The following is a 24,372-nucleotide window of genomic DNA, read 5'->3' on the forward strand; positions in this document are numbered from 1 at the left end:
ACTTCAATGACAAAATATGTGTTGAAATACATTAGTAGTTATATAAGAAGTTTTTGCATTCATTGACTCATAAAACAGTATGTATCTCAAAGAATCAGAGTGAGATCGTCTTTTTTTTCACCAAAGATCTGTGCTGAGTCATGTTTTAAGGTAAAATTATGTTGCGTGATAAAGCTGAGGTACTTTTATTCGGATTGGAGACTAAATGTCTGTTTAATTTACTCAGTGAAATGTAATGCTGTTTATGGAATTTAGCCATCTTGGGTAAGGTAGAGATAAATATTTTTGAGACACTTTGAAACCATTAAAGAAAGGAAGTTTTGGAGAAAATTGAAGCAGTTCTCATTTGTCCCTTTATTGATCTTTTTCTTGGTGTTATTTTAGAAACCCAAAGTTATATTATGTGTATAGCTTGATTGAATGTACATGTTAGGTACACAGTAATTCTCTCAACAATGAGTTGGCTTATATGAAATACAGCAGAGCAGATTTACTTATGCTTATATCTCTTCAACTCTGAGAAATTCTGTGTGAATAATTATGAATTTTGAGTCATGCTTAATCGACAAGTTTGAGAAGAGGAGACTTGAAGGTTGGGTAAAAGGAAAAGTTGGCAATTTGGATAGCAGAACTGTGGTAGAAAATTTTGAAATGCAGCCTTAGAAAAGCTCAAACAGTAAGGCAGAGTAAATCTGAGCCCTAGGATTGATCCATTTCTTCTGTTAAGGAGGTATGGTAGGAAGGGAGAGGAAGCCAAAATTATTTTATAGGGCGACAGAGTCTGAATAGTACACAGTTGACCTTTGAACAATGTGGGTTTGAACAGTGTGGGTCCACTTATACATGGATTTTTTTCAATAGTAAATACTACAGTACTATACAATATAAGGTTGGTTGAATCCAAGGATCTGGAACCACAGACACAGATGAACTGAAATATGTATATGGAGGGCCGACTATAGGTTATACATGGATTTTTGACTGCATGGAGGGTCAGTGCCCCTAACTCCTGTGTTTTTCAAGGGTCAACTCTACTTTGCTTAATTCTGAGTAGCTCCAAAATGAAGTTAATAGTTAAGAGTAGAAGTAAGGCTCTGTAACTTTAAATATTAGGGAGAGTGTTTGAGAAATACTTGCTCAGTTATAGTTAATACTTGGATTAAATAAATGTGGTCTAAATCTTTTTCCAATTCAAGTTTTTCTTTGTAGTCCCAGAATAATATTTTTAAGTTATGTAAGTTTCAGGTGTGCAGCATTATAATTTGACATCTCTACAGGCATACCTTGTTTCATTGTGCTTTGCTTTATTGTGCTTCACACATTTTTTTTTTTTTTTTTTTTACAAATTGAAAGTTTGTGGCAACCCTACAATGAGCAAATCTTCGATGTCATTTTTCCAACAGAATCTGCTCACACCTTGTCTCTGTGTCACATTTTGGTAATCTTCACAGTATTTCAAACTTTTCCATCATTATTATATTTGTTATGGTGATCTGTGATCAGTGATCTTTGATGTTACTACTATGACTCACTGAAGGGTCAGATGATGGTTAGCATTTTTAGCCATAAAGTGTTTTTAAGGTATTAAGGTATGTACATGGTATTTTTAGACAATGCTACTGTACACTTAATAGACTACAGTATAGTGTAAACATAACTTTTGTATGCACCAGGAAACCAAAAAATTCGTGTGACTTTATTTCGGTATTCTCTTTATTGTGGTGGTCTGGAACTGAACCCAAAATATCCCCTAAATATGCCTGTACACCCTACAACGTGATCATCAGCACATTTCTAGTTACCATCCATCACCATACAGCTGACGCCCTTTACCCATTTCACCCATTCCCCCCAACTCCCTTTCCCTTTGGTAAACACTAATCTGATCTCCGTATCTATGAGTTTGTTTTTGTTTTATTTTGTTTGTTCATTTGTTTTTTTACGTTCCACACATGAGTGAAATTTTACGGTATTTGTCTTTCTTTGCTTAACTTATGTCACTTAACATAAAACTTTCAGGGTCCATCCATGTTGTCGCAAACGGCAGGATTGGATTTAATTCTTTTTTGTGGTGGGGTAATTTTCCTTTGTGTATATGTACCTCATTTTCTTTATCCATTCATGCACCCATGGACACTTAGGTTATTTCCATATCTTGGCCATTGTAAATAATGCTGCAATAAACGTAGGGGTTCATATATCTTTTCAAATTGTTTTTGTGTTCTTCAGATAATACCTAGAAGTAGAATAGCTGGGTCAGATGGTAGTTCTATTCTTAATTTTTTGAGGAATCTCTATACTGTTTTCCATGGTGGCTGCACCAATTTTCAGTCCCACCAACAGTGTACAAGGGTTTCCTTTTCTCCACATCTTCTCCAATATTTATAATTTTTTTCTTTTTGCTAATAGCCATTCTGACAGGTGTGAGGTGATCTCTCATTGTGGTTTTGATTTGCATTTCCCTCATAATTAGTGATGTTGAACATCTTTTCATGTACCTTTTGGCCATCTGTATGTCTTCTTTAGAAAAATGTCTATTCATTAAAAAATGTCCATTTTTTAATCACCTTGTTTGTTTTTGAGTTGTATGGGTTCTTTATATATTTTGGATAATAATCTCTTATTGGATTTACAAATATCTTCTCCCATTCAGTAGGTTGCCTTTTCGTTTTGATGATGGTTTCCTTCACTGTGCAGAAACTTTTTAGTTTGATGTAGTCCCATTTGTTCATTTTTGCTTTTGTTTCCCTTGCTTTTGGAATTAGATCCACAAAAATATCTCTAAGACTCATATAAATGAAGTTACCTCCTATGTTTTCTTCTAGGTGTTTTATGGTTTCAGGTCTTACATTCAGGTCTTTAATCCATTTTGAGTTAATTTTTGTGTGTGGTGTGAGATAGTGGTCTAGTTTGATTCTTTTGGCTGTAGCTGTCCAGTCTTCCCAGCACCATTTATTGAAGAGACTATTCTTTCTCCACGTATGTTCTTTGCTCCTATGTTGTCAATTAATTGCCCATATATTTGTGGTTTTATTTCTGGACTCTCAGTTCTGTTCCATTGATCTGTGTGTCTGTTTTTGTGTGAGTTCCATACTGTTTTGATTACTGTAGCTTTGTAGTGTACAGTTGACCCTTGAACATTATGGAGGTTAGGGTTGCCACTCTCTATGCAGTTGCAAATTCATGTATAACTTATAGTTGTCCCTTGTATACACAGTTCCTCCATATCCATGGTTCTGCATCCTTGGATTAAACCAACCTCAGATTGTGTAGTACTCTATCTAGTATTTATTATTGAAAAAAATCCTTGGGTAAGTGCAGTTCAAACATGTGCTTTTTTTTTTTTTTTTAATTAATTAATTTATTTATTTATTTTGGCTGTGTTGGGTCTTCGTTTCTGTGCGAGGGCTTTCTTTAGTTGTGGCAAGTTGGGGCCACTCTTCATCGCGGTGCGCGGGCCTCTCACTATTGCGGCCTCCCTTGTTGCGGAGCACAGGCTCCAGACGCGCAGGCTCAGCAGTTGTGGCTCACAGGCCTAGTTGCTCCGCGGCATGTGGGATCTTCCCAGACCAGGGCTCGAACCCGTGTCCCCTGCATTAGCAGGCAGATTCTTATCCACTGCGCCACCAGGGAAGCCCCAAACATGTGCTTTTTAAAGGTTTGCTGTAGTTTGAAATCAGGGAGCATGATAACCTCCAGCTTTGTTCTTCTTTCTCAAGATTGTTTTGGCTATTTGGTGTCTTTTGTGGTTCCATACAAATTTTAAGATTGTTTGTTTTAATCATGTGAAATATGCCATTGGAATTTTGATAGGGATTGCATTGAATCTATAGATTGCTTTGGGTAGTATAGACATTCTAACAGTATAAATTCTTTCAGTCCATAAGCATGAAATATCTTTCCATTCATTTGTGTCTTCTTCGATTTCTTTCGTCAGTGTCTTGAAGTTTTCAGTGTATAGGTCTTTCACCTCCTTGGTTAAATTTATTGCTAGGTATTTTATTCTTTTTTATGTAGTGGTAAATGGGATTTTCTTAATTTCTCTTTCTGATAGTTCATTCTTAGTGTATAGAAAAACCACAGACTTAAGTATATTGATTTTGTATCCTGTGACTTTACTGAATTCATTTATAGGTTTGAACAGGTTTTATTTGTGGCATCATTAGAACTTTGTATGTATAGTATCATGTCATCTGCATATAGTGACAGTTTTACTTCATTCTTTCTGATTTGGATCACTTTTATTAATTTTTCTTGCCTAATTGCTACGGCTAGGATTTCCAGTAGTGTGTTGAATAGAAGTGGTGAGAGTGGGTATCCTCTTATTCCTGATCATCATTGAGTATGATGTTAGCTGTGGCTTTGTCATATATGGCCTTTATTAGGTTGAGGTATGTTCACTCCATACCCACTTGGTTGAGAATTTTTATGATAAATGGATGTTGAATTTTGTCAAATGCTTTTTCTGCATCTATTGAGATGATCATGTGATTTTTATCCTTCATTTTGTTAATATATGGTATCATGTTGATTGATTTGTGGATGTTGAACATTCTTGCATCCTTGGAATAAATCCCACTTGATCATGGTGTATGATTCTTTTAATGTATTGCTTGATTTGGTTTGCTCATATTTTGTTGAGGGTTTTTACATCTTTGTTCATCAAGGATGTTGGCCTGTAATTTCCTTTTATGGTGTCCTTGTCTGGTTTTGGTATCAGGGTAATGCTGGCTTCATAAGATGTGTTTGGAAGGTTTTCTTCCTCTTTAATTTTTTGGAAGAGTTTGAGAAGGAGTTTGACAAGGATTGGTATTCTTTGAATGTTTTATATAATTTGCCAGTGAAGCCATCTGATCCTAGACTTCTGTTTGTTGGGAGCTTTTGATTACAGTTTCAGTCTCCTTACTAGTAATTGTTCTACTCAAATTTTCTATTTCTTCATGATTCAGTCTTGGAAGCTTGGATGTTTCTAGGAATTTTCCATTTTTTCTAGGTTGTCTAATTTGTTGGCGTATAATTGTTCATAGTAATCCCTTATGATATTTTGTATTTCTGTGGTATCAGTTGTAATTTCTCCTCTTTCATTCTGATTTTATTTGTTTGAGTCCCCTCTTTTTCTTTTTTTTGGGGGGTTAGTCTAGCTAAAGATTTGTCAATTTTGGTTATCTTTTCAAAGAACTAGCTCTTAGTTTCATTGATCTTTTCTGTTGTTTTTTAAATGTCCATTTCATTTATTTCTGCTCAGATCTTTATTATTTCCTTTCTTCGAATGTGGAGCTTCATTTATTCTTTTTATGTTTCCTTTATGTGTAAATTTAGATTATTTACTTTGGATTTGTCTCGTTTCTTGAGGTAGGCCTATATTGCTATGGTCTTTCTTCTTTGAACCGCTTTTGCTGCATCTCATGGATTTTGGTACGTTGTATCTCTGCTTTCATTTGTGTCTAGGTATTTTTTTGATTTCTTTAGTGACCTATTGGTTGTTTGGTAGCATGTTGTTTGATTTCCACGTTTCTGTGGTTTTTACTATTTTCTTTTTGTGATTGATATTTAGTTTCATAGTATTGTGGCCAGAGAATATGCTTGATATGATTTCAGCCTTTCTGAATTTATATTGAGACTTTTTTTGTGACCTAATATATGATCTATCCTGGAGAATGTTTCATGTGCACTTGAGAAGAATGTATATTTTGGTGCTTTTGGATGGAATGTTCTATATGTTAAGTCCACGTGATCTAATGTGTGATTTAAGTTTGATGTTTTCTTTTTGATTTTTTTTCTGGATGATCTATCCATTGATGTAAGTAGGGTGTTAAAGTCCTCTGTTATTATTGTTTTGCTTTCAATTTCTCCCTTTAAGTCTGTTAATATTTGTGTTGTATATAGTGCTCCTCTACTGGATGCATATACATTTATAAATGTTATATCTTCTTGCTGGATTGACACCTTCATCATTATGTTTGCCCTTCTTTGTCTTTTAATATAGTCTTTGTTTTAAAGTCTGTTTTGTCTGATATGAGTATAGCTACTCCAGCTTTCTTTTTATTTACATTTGCATTGAAATTTTTTCCATTCCTTCACTTTCAGTCTGTGTAAGTCCTTTCTCCTGAAGTAAGTCTTGTGTAGGCAGCATACAGATGGATCTGGTTTTTTTTTTTTTTTTTTTAATTCAAACAGTCCCTCACTGTCTTTTTCTTGGCTATTTTAGTCCATTTGAAGTAGTTATAAGTATGTACTTGTCATTTTGTTAATTGTTTTCTGGTTGTTTTTGTAGTTCCTCTCTGTTCCTTTCTTCTCTTTCCCTCTTCCTTTGTGTTTTGGTGGTTTTCTTCAGTGTTATATTTAAAATTCTTTCCATTTTCTTTTGTGTATTTACTGTAAGTTTTTTTCCCTGTGGTTACTGTGAGGTTCATATATAACATCCTATGTAAGTAGTAGCCTGTTTTAAGCTGGTAGCAAATTAAATTTGAACACATTCCAAAGCTTTATCTTTTTACTACTCCAGCCCCCTGCCCCAATGTTTTATACTTTTGATGACACATTTTACTTCTTTATTTTATGCATCCCTTAACTAACTATTGGAATTTAATTTAAATTTACTACTTCTTGTCTTTAAACCATCATGTTTGCTTTATAAGTGATTGATCCACTACCTTTATTAGATATTTACCTTTTCCAGAAAGATTTTTTACTTGCATATGTTTTCTTATTATTAATTAGTACTTTTTCTTTTCAGCTTAAGAAATCTCTTAAATATTTCTTGTAGGGCCAGTTTTGTGGTGATGAACTCTTAAAAGCTTTTGTTTATCTGGGAAATTCTTGATCCCTTCTTCAATTCTGAATGATAAATTTGCTAGGTGGAGAATTCTTTGTTGGGAGTTTTTTTCCTTTTAGCACTTTGAATAGGTTATGCCACTCACTCCCGGCCTGTAAAGTTTCTGCTGAAAAATGTGTTGAGAGTCTTATGGAGTTTACTTTGTATGTAACAAGTTGGTTTTCTCTCACTGCTTTTAGGATCCTCTCTTTATCCTTAACTTATACCATTTTAATTATAATGTGTCTTGGTGTATGTCTATTTGGGTTAATCTTTTTTGGAACTCTCTGGGATTCCTGGACCTGGATATTTGTTTCCTTCCCCAGATTAGAGAAATTTTTGGCCATATTTCTTCAGATAGTTTTTCTGCCCCTTTTCTCTCTCTTCTTCTTCTGAGATCCATATAATGCAAATGTTATTTTGCTTGATGCTGTCTCAATGGTTTCTTAAATTAATTTCACTTTTTAAAATTCTCCTTTTCATTTTGCTTCTCTGTCTGGATGAGTTCAGTTGTTTTGTCTTGCAGCTCACTGATTCATTACTTCATCCAGTCTACTGTTGAACTCCTCTAGTATATTTTTCAGTTGAAATATTTCAATTGAAATATTTACCAACCTCTTTGGTACTTTCCTATATTTCAATCCCTGTTGAAGCTCTCACTGTGTTCATCCATTCTCCTCCTGAGTTCGGTGAACATCTTTATGACCAAGAAGCAACAAACTAAAGAGTGGAAATGGGTTATTAAGAGATTGCTAAATTAAGAGCATAAAAGTTAGCACTTTCAGTGGAATAGAGGGGGGAAAGAGCATTGTAGAAATATTTTTTAAAACTTAGTAGCTGAGAGCTGTTGGTAAGTCTTAATTGCATCTCTAGGCTCTTGATGTATATAGCATACTAAAATCAGTATTTCAGAGTTGAATAAATGTTAAGAGTCTCTCATCCACTATTTCTAAGCCTTTTATCTGTTTTTACTCATAATGGGGGTAGATATGACTCAAATATGGGTGGCTCTAGTAAGAGAGGCTTATGCTAAGATAATGATTCTCAGTGGCAGGGGGAAGTGTGTGTGTGTGTGTGTGTGTGTGTGTGTGTGGTGATGTGTACACATGGGGGTGTATGAGAATCTATATTTTGGGGGAGGGGACCATGTACACAATTTGAACTTGTCTCCTTCCCCTACGCCTATCATGATTATATTATCTTACCTTCCTATCTTCAGCTGTTCTGCTGCCTTTCTCATACTCACATTTTAGAAAAACTGGTCTTATCTAAACTACTAATATAGGTAAACTGAAGTCTGTTTGAGAGGTTGAATAGTTAGTATTAAGCCAAACTAAGAACCTAGTTATCCTGGCTTCTAGTTCAATGTTTTGTTTTGCCCATGCAATAATTATTATGCAAAATGATAAAATAAACAACAGAGTGAAATTATGTTTTCCATACTCTTTATTTTAAAAAGGATGGGAAGGTTTTAGTATATTTTAGAAAGTTTTTTTCCGTTCTAAAATCATTACACAAAACAAAACAAAAAATACTTGTAAGTAAAACTGAGACATTTAAGATGGAAGTTGTTCATTTCCTCATAACAAATAAATAGATACAATGTTAAGATAAAATGACCCCCTATTATATGTTAGTTTATTGGGAGTCTGTTAGTTTTAAAAATAAAATACAGGTGATTTCTGTGTATTTAGACTTTATATTTGGAGTTTGTATTATTTTGTGTTGTTGCATAATGACTTATTTAGTAATTAGTGACATAGAATAAGAGACTTTATTATCTCCCAATTTCTATTTGTCGTGAGTCCAGGCATAGCTTAGCTTTGCCCTTTGTTGAGGGTCTTTCCAGGCTTAAATCAAGGTGTAAGCTTGGACTGAAATCTTTTCTGAGCCTCTGAGTCCTTTTCCGAGCTCACTGGTTATTTCTAGAATTCAGTTCCTCATGGCTGTGTGATGAGGCTCTCAGTTCCTAGGGCCTGCCCACCATTCCCTGGCATGTGGCCCTCTTCCACAACATAGTAGTTTGTGTCTTTAAGGTCAACAGGAGAACTACTCTGCTGCTTTGATTATCTCTGACTTCTAGACTTGCTTTTTAAACATCTTACCTGATTAAGTCATGCCCAACAGAATAATCTCCCTTTTGATTAATTTAACCTCCACTAACAGGGATCTTAATTTTGTTACCTTTGCCGTATAACATAATCTAATGACAAGAGTGAAGTCTGGGAATCTTGCCCACACTTGGGGGGAAAGGATTATATGGGTTGTGTACACCAGAGGATGGCAGTCTTGGGGGTTGAACTTAGCATTATGCCTACCACAGGGTTAAGAAAGAGTGCAGTAATTCCTTTGTTCAATAAAAATAAGATCTTTCCTATGTGCCAAGCATTTCTGTAGGCCATGGAAATACAAGGCTCAAGGGCACAGTTCCTTTCTATAGTGAGGTTGGTGGAGACCAACAATGAAGCACTGTTTATAATGTACTTCAGTAATGCAGGTTCAGTAGAAGTGTAACCAGGCTACTCTGTGAACATGAAGGAGAAGGTATAGGGAGGGAGGAGGCTGGGTCAGGAGAAGTTTATTGTTTGTATGGAAAAAATAAAAATACTGCTGCAGTTCCTAAAGCTACAAAATTATTAAAAAATTGTTTATTGTTATTCTTTTCCTCCAGATGGTATACCTCAAGTTTACTATTTTGGCCCTTGTGGGAAATACAACGCTATGGTGCTGGAACTACTGGGACCTAGTTTGGAAGATTTGTTTGATTTGTGTGACAGAACATTTTCTCTTAAAACGGTTCTCATGATAGCTATCCAACTGGTAAGTAAAGCAGGATGTTTTGAAGCTGTTTGAACAATTTTGTGTTTCGTTTGGTCACTAATTTACACTGAAAGTTTAAAGTTTTGTGACATTATCTTCCACAGCATTTGACCTAATAAAAATGTCTGCTTTTCATATCATTGTCCTTTTAGGATGACTGTAACTTAAAGTAACTGAATCAGGTGTATTTTATTTGTATGAAAAAATTAATATCTTACTACTTTAAGGTCAGAATGCTCAGTTTGAGAATTAAGTTGTTTCCAGCACTCTTTTCATGTCGAAAATGAATACTTAGAGAAGAGAACCCTCAGAAACATGGGTTTTTAATCTTGGTAATAAATTAAAATGGTCTAGAAAAAGAAGAAACAAACTAATGAGAAAGTCATATAAATCATTTAAATTTCAGGGAGCCTATGGGGAAGTAACTTAGAGGATAATTTTAAGACAGTTTTGAAATAAATGCCAATAAGTGTATGCTGCAGAAGTCTTAAAATTGTTTTTATCTGTTGACTCATTACTTCTACTTCTATAGATTTATCCAATGGAAGTATTCAGATGTACTTAAAGCCTTTTGTGCAAAGACGTCTATAATAAAGTGGGAAACAACCCGAATGCACAGAAATAACAGTGTTAGTTGGATAAATTATTAATAGCCATAAAATAATATGCAGCCACTAAAAAGTATATATTAAAAGAATGTTTCATGACCTGGAAAACGCTCATAATATATTGTTAATGAGAAGTATAGGTCATAGAATAGTATATGTTATATGATCCAAAATTTGTTAACAAACTAAAATGGCTTGAGTGACTGTGTTCACTTACATTGTATTATCAACCATGAATATCATTAAATGAAGCACTTTTATTTTTTGTAATGTTGTATTTTCTGACAGTTTATACAATGAACATTATTTGAGAATGTGTAAAGCAATGAATAAAAATGTCTTATATTATTATTAGAGTTGAATTCCAAAGTTTTCTAGTCTCAAGATCTTTTTAAATGTTTAATACCTAAGGAAAAAAGTAAACAAGTTATAAAAAAGATAACAAAGTGCTCTGTTAATTCTTTTTATTTAACAGTTTAGATTCTTTAAGTTTCTTTAGTGTAATTGTAAAACTTTCTCCATTATTGAACTGATAAGGAAGAATAAATTGCAACTTTGTGAATATATCTGTTTATATTTTTGAGTTCAAGATTTTGTACTAGTAAAGCTTTTTAATTCTATAAGGTAGCATCATCTGAAAGTGTTGATTGAATCAGGCTTCCTGATAAGAAAGGAATTCATAAAATTCAAGTACTTTCCTTTATAAGTGACCAAAATAGTAAAAAGCAAAGATATTTAATCATAATTGGACATATATTTAAGAAACTATAGAGTGAGATATCATGTTGCTTTTAAAGGGTTGAAACAATTTCTGATTTTTTCTTCTTAATGTTGTTTTCATTGTAAAAATTGTCTTGCCTCTATCATACTATTTTATGCTAGTCAAAGCCTAAAATAAAATGTATCTTTTTTTTTTCTGAATCAAGATTTCTCGCATGGAGTATGTCCATTCAAAGAACTTGATATACAGAGATGTAAAGCCTGAGAACTTCTTAATAGGACGACCAGGAAACAAAACCCAGCAAGTTATTCATATTATAGATTTTGGTTTGGCAAAGGAATATATTGATCCAGAGACAAAGAAACACATACCATACAGAGAACATAAGAGCCTTACAGGAACAGCTAGATACATGAGCATAAACACACATTTAGGAAAAGGTATGTGTACCTTTTGTAAGTATGGAAGTTTGAACTCAGTACGCTAATAGTGTGGGTTTTTATTTGTTATTATGGTTCAGTTTTTGCAGGTTACAATCGCTTGTATTGTAATTTTTATTTTACACATCTAACTAGAGTTTACTTTCATTTACATTTAATAAGTCTTTTAAAGTAAGTGGCTTTAAAATAAATGAATGACAGATATCCTTATAGTCACTATATCTTTTTTATTTTACTTGAAATGTTCAACTTTGATACACTTAGGGTGATCCATTTGATTATTTCTGTTAAAGAATGTGATAGAGTACTTAATTTTAACTGAATTTAATGTATGTAAAGATTTTTGATTGAGACTATAACTCTTTGATACAGCTGGCCAGGGTGGTAGCCACCTGCCTAATACATTGAATACTGAGAATACATATCTTACAGGTACTGTTTACTTTGTACTAGCTATTATTCAACCTTTTTAAGAGGGTTCCTTATTTGTAAAAAGGGTAAAATATCAACTGCACAGGGTTTCTTATAGCTTTTTTTTTTTCCTGGTCCAGGATCCAATCCAGGATCACATATTTCACCTAATCATCCTATCTCTTTAGTTTCCTTTCATCTGGGACAGTTCCTTGCCTTCTTTATGGTTAATGAACTTAATATTTTTGTAGAGTATGGGTTGTTTTGTAGCATGTCCTGTGTTTGAAGCTGTCTGATATTTCTTAATGTTTATATTTGGGTATCCAGTTTTAGCACAAGTATCATAGAAGTGATGTGTTCTCAGTGCATCATGTCAGAAGGCACATGTCACTTGGTTCCAAGTAGCTTTGATCACTTGCTTAGGGTAGTGACTGCTAAGTTTCTCCACTTAAAAGTTTCTTATTTTCCCTTTGTAGTTAGAAAATATTTTCTAAGTCAGTTTTTGAGATTATGTAAATGTGTTGTTTCTCATCAAATTTTTACCCACTAGATTTAATATCAATTGATGATTTTCTAACTCCATCGTTCCTTATGAATTTACTAGTTTCATTCTAGTGTAGGCAAAAGCTTTCCCTTATTTATTAACTTACATCAGTATGGACTCATGGACTCATGGATTCTTAATTGGATGTATTATAGTCCATTACTATCATTATTTATTTTGATGCTCAGATTGTCCCAGATTTGGCTACTGGTTGCTCCATCAAGCTGGTTCGGCTGTTCCTTTGGCATGTTCTCATGATTCTTTGAAAACTTCTCTCTTTTCTTGTGCAACAAGTTGTTCCAGGCTCATCTTACAGTTTCTTGGCTCTAGCCCAGATACAACATTTTTCTAAGAAGCCCTGGTTCCTTTTATTGGATAATGGTATGTAGAAACCAAGATTTTGGAACACTAGGTGTATTTATTGCTCCTAGTATGTTATTGTTTCTAAGGCCTTTCTGTAGCAGAACTAGGAAATGTGTATATGTCTGTGTGTGTGAACATACACATATATACTCATTTGTGTGTATATACAACACACATTTATGTACACGTACAAATATGCCTACACATGTGTATGCACTTATATGCATATATTAATATCTATCTATTAAAAACTATGAGTTTATACTGACACTTCTAATTTCAGTCTAACAGCACAAAGTAGGATCCCCTCCTTTTCATATTTGTAATTCCCTTCCCTTTTCTATATTTATATCTTCCTTTGCCAACATTGAGAAATCTGGCTACCACTACTCTAGTATATTTACTCATTTTTAGAAGCCTAGGATACTCAGATTGTAGTTTCAGAATTGGTAACTGATAACACTGTGTTAATGCAAGCTTACTAGAATTGCGATGTTTGTAATTCTTATTTTATTGAAGAGTCCTTTTTAAAATTGACTCAGGTAGGACTTCCATGGTGTTACAGTGGTTAGGAATCCGCCTGCCAATGCAGGGGACAGAGGTTCGAGCCCTGGTCTGGGAAGATCCCACATGCCGCGGAGCAACTAAGCCCGTGCGCCACAGCTACTGAGCCTGCTCTCTAGAGCACACAAGCCACAACTACTGAGCCTGCGTGCCACAACTACTGAAGCCCACGCACCTAGAGCCCGTGCTCCACAGCAAGAGAAGCCACTGCAATGAGAAGCCCGTGCACCTCAATGAAGAGTAGCCCTCGCTTGCCGCAACTAGAGAAAGCCTGCGTACAGCAATGAAGACCCAACACAGCCAAAAATAGAAATAAAGAAATAAAGAAATAAAGAAATAAAATTGACTCAAGTAAAATATACATTGAGTACACAACGTTTGAGTGTATAACTTATGAGTATTAATAAATGTATACACCTATATAACCCACAAGTCTACCAAGATTTAGAACAGTATTCATCACTCCTTAGACTTCCCTCTTGCTGTTCCTCGGTCAGTCTACAAAAGCAACTGTCGATCTGATTTCTATCACCATAGGTTAGTTTTGCTGACTCTGATTCTTATAAATGAAATCATATGACTTCTTTTGTTCAGTCTAATATGTATGAGATTCATCTAAGTTGATTAGGGTTTGTTCCTATGCAACGGAGTAGTATTCCATTACATAAATATGAATATACCACAAATTGTTTATCCATCCTAACGTTGATGAGCATTTTGATTATTAACAGTATTTTGCTATTATGAATAAAACTGCTATGGCATCCTTGCAAATCTTCCAGCACACATATGTTTTCAGTTCTTTTGGGTAAATACCTAAGATTGGAATTGTTGGGTCATATTGTAGGTATTAACTTTATAGGAACCTGTCAATCAGTTCCCCAAAACATTCATACCATTTTCTGTTTCTACCAGCAGTGAATGAGAGTTCTGTTTGTTTCACATTCTTGACAACATTTGGTGTTGTCAGTCTTTTTCATTCTAGCCATTCTGGTGAATTTGTGTAGTGGTATTGTATTTTACTGTGACTAATGATTGTGAGCGCTTTTCGTGTGCTTATTGACCACTTGTATGTCTTCTTTTGTGTTGTGCACATTGTTTTATTGTTGATTTGTAGGAATTCTTTATATATTCTGGATATAAGTCCTTTGGCAAATACATGCTCTGTGGACATTGTCTTCTAGTCTGTGGCTTGTCTAGTCATTTTCCTAGTGTTGACAATTGATGAGCAGAAGTTGTAAATATTTATGAAGTCTAATTTATCAAATTTTTCTTTTATGATTACTACTTTTTAAATCCTAAGAAATCTTTACCCCTTGTAATGAGAACATTTTGTGTTTTCTTCTGCCATCTAGAATTCATTTTTTTGTATGGTGTGAGATAGGGATTGAGATATTCTTTTTATGATATCATATTCTTTCCCATCAAATTACTTTTGTGTGTTCCTAAAAAAATCAGTTCTAGGTTGTGTTTACAATAGGTTATTCCTAAGTCTTAAGCCACGGTTGGTTTTTATATCACAGGAAGTCTAATAACTTAATTTTCTGCTTTTAGATTCTATATCTAACATCTCACTTACAAGGGAGAATAGACAGGAATGTAAACTGATCAGTACTTATCCACTGTCACTGCTCAGATGTACCTTACAGTACAATCACAATTTGTCCAGAACCTTAGAAGTCATCTAATCCAACCTATAACTCCTAGTCTTAGCTTCTTCTCTAACCATTCTCCCCAGACCTATCTGCTGCCCACTGTGTTTCCCTGCTTCTGCATCTCAATCAGAACTAAATAGCACTTGGCATCTTCCCCTGATGGCTTACCTGATTGTAGGCTCATGGTATTTTTTCAGGTGGCATTTGGGCAAGTGCGTTTCAATAGCAAACTTTCCTGATAGATTTAAAATATGATTGGGTAGATATACAACTTTCAGGATTGTCTCTTCTGTTAAAACCAGGCATATCTGTGTTTATATGAACAGTGTCTGAGAAATTTTCATTTCATGGTAGTTGTTAAGACTGTTTTATAACAACTAACAAAGGTTCACCACCATTTTATTGTGAGCCATGAAGTCACGACTTCCATCTGGCCTGGTGTTCTTTATCTGAACAATGGTAAATGTAACAGCATTCTATTTGTAGAAAGGGCAAAATAAGTCTGATATGTTTGTCCTTGTTAGGAAAAGCCTTCAGAGCTTGGGAAATGGCATTTAACTATTGTAATAATCTCTTTTTACTCTTCTTTCAGGAAGAAAACAAAAAATTATTTCTTTGGCAAGTACTGCAAAGAACAAAAGCTTTAATCCTTACTTTCTCTCATTTGTAAAAGCCCTGCTTCTCAGTTTTGATGTAGAACTTGGGAGTAGATGGGTAAAAATAGAAAATTTGACAGATTACATGATTTCCCTTTTTCTAAAATTAAGAGTAAACTAATGTACAGTGAGTTTGAGTGCTAAAGAGTTAAAGTATTCTGTAAGTTTGAACATGAAATATTTAGTGGTGTTTTGAGCTTAGAGCACTTGGCTTTGTGAGGAATCAGGAAGAGATTAAGAAAGAAGAACAGTGAAAACGTGACCTTTTAGTGCTGATTTTAATTTGTGTATGTATAATTTCTTCCTTTCCTGCTTCACCTGAACTTTGGTTGTTACTTTTAAAGCCTTCTTATTCATTCATTCACTCTTTGTGCATTCAAGGACTTCCTACTCACATGAACTTTTCAAAATAGAGAATTTGGTCAGAGGAACATTTGTGCAGGTTTATATGTACTTTTCCTTTGTGGAGATGGACACTGTATCAGATTCGAAAAGGAAAGAGTTGTCCCTTAACATAATAATAAGGAGGAATAGTGTAAAATCACATTGTAGAATTTAGCATCTTTATTCCTGTGGTGTGTGTCTATTGATCTTAATTAGGTGATTTCTGTTCAGAAGGCAGATGTAGTGATTCATTTGTACACCTTTCGTATATACCTCCTGAAGTCACTGATCAAGATGAAATCTCAATAAAGCTGCATGTGACAGATGTGGATTTCCTTGGTCTGCTTTAATGGAAGCATTCTTTAGTACTGTTAGGTTGAATTGTTATTTTTAATTGTGTCTCATCAAGTATCTTCTTTTTAATATCTTTTTAAAGGCTTTTTTTTTTTGTCAAGTGCTTTCAACCTCATTTTATAATCTTCCTTTGGATTACTTTTTTTTCTTTTATGTCTTAATTGAAGTGATTTGAAATTAAGTAAATAAGAGAAATGTATTTCTCTTTAGTGTCTTGAAATAAAATGGTCTTTTATTTTTAAATATTATTGAGTATTCATGAATAAAAAGACTAGGATTTGAGGAATAAGTTGCCAGTTGCTTTGTAAGTGTCAAGAAAAATCTGTGTTCCATAGAAGAATGACATTTCAAGCCCCTAAGTGGTAAGCTTTCAGAGTGGGAGAGAAGTAATCACAGAATTACGGTGTTACAAAAATGCCTTCTTTCTGTGCTATCATTCTGTGATGTGTTTCATATAATTTCCAGCTAATTGCTCCAATCCTGAGGCCTACTCTTTAAGCCTCCCAAACAGCTTTTTAACAGTTTAAAACCATGTATTTACATTTTATGATTACATTTTAACAGTTTAAAAATGTATTACACAATTCCTTGCTTTTTGAAATAAAGTATGATAAATCTAATTGATGTTTTCTTGGTATTTCAGTGTTATAGTTTTTGTATGATTACTATTATATAGTGATACCTTCAAGGTCATTTGGAGAGTGTTAGTATGTATATTTTAAAAAGTTTAGAGAAAAATGCATTTGAATAGTAGTGTATTTTTAAAAATAACATTATTTTTAGAGCTGTTTTAAATTCACAGCAAAATTAAGCAGAAGGTACAGAGGTTTCTCCCCTGTCCCCACACGTGCTCACTATCATACTATCACGCCAGAGTGGTACATTTGTTATAATTGATGAACCTACACTGACACATCATTATTGCCTAGAGTCCATAGTTTAAGGTTCACTCTTGGTGTTGTATATTATCTGGGTTTGGACAAATTTATAATGACATGTATTTACCATTATAGTGTTCTACAGAGTAGTTTTACTTTCTAAGCGTCCTCTATGCTTTACCTAATCCCTCCCTCTCTCCAGCCCCTGACAACCACTGGTCTTTTTCCTGTCTCCATAGTTCTGCCTTTTCCAGATGCCATATAGTTGGAATCATGCAGTATGTAGCCTTTTCAGATTGGCTTCTTTCACTTAGTAATATACAGTTAAGTTTCCTCCATGTTTTTTAATTGCTTGATAGCTCATTTCTTTTAGTGCTGAGTAATATTCCATTGTCTGGAGATAACACAGATTGTTTATCCATTCACCTACTGAAGGACCTCTTCATTGCTTCCAGGTTTTGGCAATTATGACTAAAGCTGCTATAAACAACCTTGTGTAGTTTTTGTATAAACATAAGTTTTCAACTCTGTGTAAATACCAAGGAGCTCTGTTGCTGGATCATGTGGTATGAGTGTGTTTGGTTTTGTAAGAAGCCCCCAAATTGTCTTCCAAAATGCTATACCATTTTGCATTCCCACTACCAATGAATGAGAATTCTTGTTGCTCAACATTCTCACCAACATTTGGTATTGTTAGTGTTCTGGATTTATACCATTCTAATAGGTGTGTAGTGTTACCTCGTTTTAATTTGAATTTCCTGATGACATATGATATGGAGCATCTTTTCATATGCTTATTTGTCATCTGCATATCTTCTTTGGTGAGGTGTCTACTAAGGTCTTTGGCCCATTTTAATCAATTTGTTTGTTTTCTTATTGTTGTATTTTAAGAGTTCTTTGTCTATTTTGGATAACAGTTTTTTATGAGATGTGTCTTTTGCAAATATATTCTCCCAGCCTGTGGCTTATCTTTTTATTCTCTCGATGGTGTCTTTTGCAGAGTGGAAGTTTTTTTTTTTTTTTAAGTATTTGGTTTTTTTTTTTTTTAATTTTTATTTATTTATGGCTGTGTTGGGTCCCCGTTTCTGTGCGAGGGCTCTCTCCAGTTGCGGCAAGTGGGGGCCACTCTTCATCGCGGTGCGCGGGCCTCTCACTATCGCGGCCTCTCTTGTTTCGGAGCACAGGCTCCAGATGCGCAGGCTCAGCAATTGTGGCTCACGGGCCCAGCCGCTCCACGGCACGTGGGATCTTCCCAGACCAGGGCTCGAACCCGTGTCCCCTGCATTGGCAGGCAGACTCTCAACCACTGCGCCACCAGGGAAGCCCCAGAGTGGAAGTTTTAATGAAGTCCAACTCATCAATTATTTCTTTCACGTATTGTGCTTATGGTATTATATCTAAAAAGTCATTGCCAAACCCAGGATCATCTAGATTTTCTCCTATGTTATCTTCTAGGAACTTTGTAATTTTGTGTTTTACGTTCAGGTGTCTTATCCATTTTGGTTAATTTTTGAACAGTGAATGGTGTAAGTTCTGTGTCTAGATTAACTTTTTTACATGTGGATGTTCAGTTGTTTTAGCACCATTTGTTAAAAAGACTTATCTTTGCTCCCTTGTATTGCCTTTGCTTCTTTGTCAGAGATCAGCTGACTATATTTATGTGGGTCTATTTCTGGGCTCTCTATTCTGTTCATTGATCTATTTGTCTGTTCCTTAGCCAATACCATACTATCTTGAGTGCTGTAGCTTTTCAGTAAGTCTTGAAGTAGTGTATTTTTTAACAGATTTTTTTCCATTCAACTGTATTTTTGCTTACTTTTTGTTATTACTGCTGGCAGCACTTTCTCATCCTTTGATTTGCTTCTTCTGACCTGATAGACAAACTTACTGGAATTATATCTAAATTAAGAGAACTAGATTTCAAGAGGACTTCTTGAGGAATCAGATGAATGCATGTTCTGAGTTCCATTGCTCAGAAATGTATTTTTTCTTTCTGAGTTCTTGATATTGCTAGATTAGGTATCTGGATTATTGGGTTATTGCTGTGAATTGTCTTCCATAATAGTGCTTTTTTCTTTTGGGTTTGTGTTCTCACTTCTAAAAGACTCAAATTATGTCATTTTGAAAAATGTAAATGAGCTCAGTGAATCTTGTGGAAAAAAATTTTTTTTTCTTTTGTGAGGTGCCAAGGAAATGTACCTTTTAACATTTTAGAAGGAAATATAAAGTGAAACTTCTATTTGCTTATAGTAATTTTTGTTTTTATTGTTTTGGTTACATATAAATAATGATTTAAACCTTCTTCAGTGAGAATTTTTGTTGTTCAACTCTCTTGTCATGCCTGTATTTAGTTAACTAACATGTCTTTTGGCCTCATTTTTTATTTTTGCAGGGAAATGCAGTAGTAAATTTATTTTTGCTAGTATACACTTGTATATTAGAAAGTTTCCCACTTTTAAGTGAGGCTTTTGATCTTTTGGGGGGCGGAGAGGTAAATTTTAGCTCATTTAAAACAATATTTTTCTGTTGTTGAAAATTGAATAGAAATTCAGTTGAAATGGAAACAGTGCTAGGTAAATGAGGTATAAAATCAGTTTTAAAAAGAGAAAAATAGGGCTTCCCTGGTGGTGCAGTGGTTGAGAGTCTGCCTGCCGATGCAGGAGACATGGGTTTGAGCCCTGGTCCGGGAGGATCCCACATGCCGCAGAGCAACTAAGCCTGTGCGCCACAACTACTGAGCCTGCGCGTCTGGAGTCTGTGCTCCGCAACGAGAGGCTGCGACAGTGAGAGTCCCGCGCACCGCGATGAAGAGTGGCCCCCGCTCGCCACAACTGGAGAAAGCCCTCGCACAGAAACGAAGAACCAACACAGCCAAAAATAAATAAATAAATTTATTTAAAAAAGAGAGAAAAATAATGTTGAGAAGCAAGAGTAGAATTTTTAAATAGAAAAGGATTGCAGAGGTTTGTAATAAACATTTGATTAATTGATTGGTTCTACCTTGTTTTCCGAAATGGAAAAAATTCCAGATACGTGGTCTGAAATCCTGCATAGTTTTGAGCTAGTCACAACCATTCTGAGCCTTAGTTTCTTTATTGGGTTATTACTGACACTTTGAGTATAGCTACAGTGTTTTTTTGTTTTTTTTTTTTTTGATCCTCAGCCCCAGTCAAGCCTTCAGATGACTGGAGCTCCATCTTTTTTTTTTAAATTTTTTTATTATTATTATTTTTTTTACAATGGTGTGTTAGTTTCTGCTTTATAACAAAATGAATCAGCTATACATATACATATATCCTCATATCCCCTCCCTCTTGCATCTCACTCCCACCGTCCCTATCCCACCCCTCTAGGTGGTCACAAAGCACCGAGCTGATCTCCCTGTGCTATGCGGCTGCTTCCCACTAGCTAGCAGTTTTACATTTGGTAGTATACACATGTCCATGCCACTCTCTCACTTTGTCCCAGCTTACGCTTCCCCCTCCCTGTGTCCTCAAGTCCATTCTCTAGTAGGTCTGCGTCTTTATTCCCATCCTGCCCCTAGGTTCTTTATGACAATTTTTTTTTTTTTTAGATTCCATATATATTTGTTAGCATACGGAATTTGTTTTTCTCTTTCAACTTACTTCACTCTGTATGACAAAGTCTAGGTGCATCCACCTCACTACAAATAACTCAATTTCATTTCTTTTTATGGCTCAGTAATATTCCATTGTATATATGTGCCACATCTTCTTTATCCATTCATCTGCCCATGGACACTTAGGTTGCTTCCATGTTCTGGCTATTGTAAATAGAGCTGCAGTGAACATTGTGGTACATGACTCTTTTTGAATTATGGTTTTCTCAGGGTATATGTTCAGTAGTGGGATTGCTGGGTCGTATGGTAGTTCTATTTTTAGTTTTTTAAGGAACCTCCATATTGTTCTCTGTAGTGGCTGTATCAATTTACATTCCCACCAACAGTGCAAGAGGGTTCCCTTTTCCCCACACCCTCTCCAGCATTTATTGTTTCTAGATTTTTTGATGATGGCCATTCTGACTGGTGTGAGGTGACATCTCATTGTAGTTTTGATTTGCATTTCTCTAATGATTAATGATGTTGAGCATTCTTTCATGTGTTTGTTGGCAATCTGTATATCTTCTTTGGAGAAATGTCTATTTAGGTCTTCTGCCTATTTTTGGATTGGGTTGTTTGTTTTTTTGATATTGCGCTCCATGAGCTGCTTGTAAATTTTGGAGATTAATTCTTTGCCAGTTGCTTCATTTGCAAATATTTTCTCCCATTCTGAGGGTTGTCTTTTCGTCTTGTTTATGGTTTCCTTTGCTGTGCAAAAGCTTTTAAGTTTCATTAGGTCCCATTTTTTAATTTTTGTTTTTATTTCCATTTCTCTAGGAGGTGGGTCAAAAAGGATCTTGCTGTGATTTATGTCATAGAGTGTTCTGCCTATGTTTTCCTCTAAGAGTTTGATAGTGTCTGGCCTTACATTTAGGTCTTTAATCCATTTTGAGTTTATTTTTGTGTATGGTGTTAGGGAGTGTTCTAATTTCGTTGTTTTACATGTACCTGTCCAGTTTTCCCAGCACCACTTATTGAAGAGGCTGTCTTTTCTCCATTGTACATCCTTGCCTCCTTTATCAAAAATAAGGTGACCATATGTGTGTGGGTTTATCTCTGGGCTTTCTATCCTGTTCCATTGATCTATATTTCCGTTTTTGTGCCAGTACCATACTGTCTTGATTACTGTAGCTTGGTAGTATAGTCTGAAGTCATGGAATAGCTACAGTTTTAAAAGATCATCTGTATGAAGCACTGACACATACTAGGCTATTAATATGTGTTGGTTGTATATTTTATGTGATACATATATTCCTGAGGAGCAAAATTTTAATTGACTCTTTACATAACTTTAAAATTTATTGGAGAACCTATTTAAAATAATCTTTAATGGTACCTGTTGTAAAGAAAATTGTCACGTTTTAATGTTTTAGTTGCTTAAAGCAAGGGTTCCTATGATAAGGATTTTTGCCTTTGGGAAAAACATCCATTTTCAAACAGACCTTTGTAGTTAAGTGCTTTAAAAATGTGAACAGGGTTTACTAAGGGCCAAATTACCTTTGGGAGAATGTTTTTCATCTAACACAACTGTTAAAAACCAGAAGGATGTATTCTTTAGTTACTGTGTTTCAAAGAGAAAGCCTTCCTCGTGACTTATATTTCTTGGCAAAATTTACCTCCAAATTTGTCAGTTGGTGATAGAACACAAAGAAGGGAATTATGAGGGTAAGGAGCATTAGCAGACTGAGTTTCAGTAGTACATTTATTTTACTAGCTCATAGTTGTGGCTTGAATTTTTACGTTCTGTGTAGGTTATGAGACTAATACTGTTCTCTGAGACAAGCATGTAGGCAAGATCACCTTATGATCATGGCTTATTGTCACTGTGGTAACTAAAGCCCCCCCTTGGATTGAATTCAAAGAATTGCCTTTATGGTGAATTCTTTTCCTTAATAAAGAATCCTACTGTAGGGCTCAGTACACTTGTCCCTCGGTATCCACGAATTGGTTCCAGGACCCCCTGAGGATACCAAAATCCGGGGGTGCTCGAGCCCTTAATATAAAATCGCATAGTATTTGCATATAACCTACACACATTCTCCCGTATACTTTAAATCATCTCTCGATTATTTATAATAACTAATACAATGTAAACGCTTTGTAAATAGCTGCCAGCCCATGGCAAGTTCAAGTTTTGCTTTTTGGAGCTTTCTGGAATTATTTTTTCATGGATATTTTCAGTCTGTGGTTGGTTGAATCCACAGATGTAAAACCCATAGATATGGTGGGCTCACTATATTTATATATCACTTAGCATTTAGCTTTAAAACCATATGCTATAATATACAGATCTTGCTTGTAATTGATAAATCTGTCCCCACATGTTTCATGTTTTTTGATGCTGTTGTAAATTTTATTGCTGTTCAAATTCATTTTCCAATTGTTCATTGCTAGTATAGAAATACAATTAATTTTTATATGTTGACCTTGTATCCTATATTCTTGCTAAAACTCATTTACTACCTCTAATAGATTTTTTTTTTTTTAGGATTTTTTTACATAAAAGATCATGTTGTCTGCAAAGAAGGATAGGTTCATTTCTTTTTTTTTTTTTTTAAAGATTTATTTATTGATTGATTAATTAATTGACTGATTGATTGCTATGTTGGGTCTTCGTTTCTGTGCTAGGGCTTTCTCTAGTTGCGGCAAGCGGGGGCCACTCTTCATCGCGATGCGCGGGCCTGTCACTATCGTGGCCTCTCTTGTTGCGGAGCACAGGCTCCAGATGCGCAGGCTCAGTAGTTGTGGCTCACGGGCCTAGCCGCTCCGCGGCATGTGGGATCCTCCCAGACCAGGGCTCAAACCCACGTCCCCTGCACTAGCAGGCAGACTCTCAACCACTGCGCCACCAGGGAAGCCCTCATTTCTTCATTTACAATCTGAATATCTTTTAATTTTTTTTCTTGCTTTTTTTGTACTGACAAGAACTTCCAGTACAACATTGAATAGAAAATGTGAGAGTGAACACCCTTGCTTTGTTTCTGATCTTAGGGGTGCCTTTCCTCATGTAAGAATTATATCGGTTGAAGGTTTTTCATAGAAGGCCTTTGTCAGAATGAAGAAGTTTCCTTCTTTTCCTCATTTGATGAGAGTTTTTATCATAAATGCATGTTAGATTTTCTCAAGTACTTTTTCTATGTTTTTTGAGATGATCTTATGATTTATATCTTTTCTTCTGTAATTATGGAGAATTACGTTGATTGCTTTTTGAAAGTTAAACCAACCTTAAAGTCATAGGATGAACCCCACTTAGTCATAGTGTACTATCTTTTTAAGTATTTTGCATCTGTGTTGATGAGAGATATTTCCTGTAGTTTTCTTTGCTTATAATGCCTTTGTCTGGCTTTGGTAACGGTGTAATGAATTAACTTGGGAAGGGTTTCCTTCTCTTCTATTTCCTGAAAGAGTTTGTGTAGAAATAGTATTGTTCCTTAAATGTTTAATAGAATTCACCAGTGATGGCATCTGGGCTTAGGGTTATATTATGGGGAGATCAGAAATTAGAAATTAAATTTTGTTTAATTGGTATAGAGCTATTCAC

At 35.0% G+C, this 24,372-nt stretch overlaps 1 protein-coding gene across 1 annotated transcript in view; it reads left to right on the forward strand.

The window, feature by feature from the left end:
- Nucleotides 1-24,372, forward strand: part of CSNK1G3 (casein kinase 1 gamma 3) — a 578,377-nt gene that overhangs the window by 79,366 nt on the left and 474,639 nt on the right. The window contains exons 5-6 of the mRNA XM_082380715.1: nucleotides 9,486-9,634; nucleotides 11,169-11,403. Coding sequence (XP_082236841.1) covers nucleotides 9,486-9,634; nucleotides 11,169-11,403 — 384 coding nt within the window. The remainder of the gene's footprint in view (nucleotides 1-9,485; nucleotides 9,635-11,168; nucleotides 11,404-24,372) is intronic.

The sequence above is a fragment of the Balaenoptera borealis genome, assembly GCF_965194805.1.
Source record: "Balaenoptera borealis genome assembly, chromosome: 2".
Classification (NCBI taxonomy): Eukaryota; Metazoa; Chordata; class Mammalia; order Artiodactyla; family Balaenopteridae; genus Balaenoptera; species Balaenoptera borealis.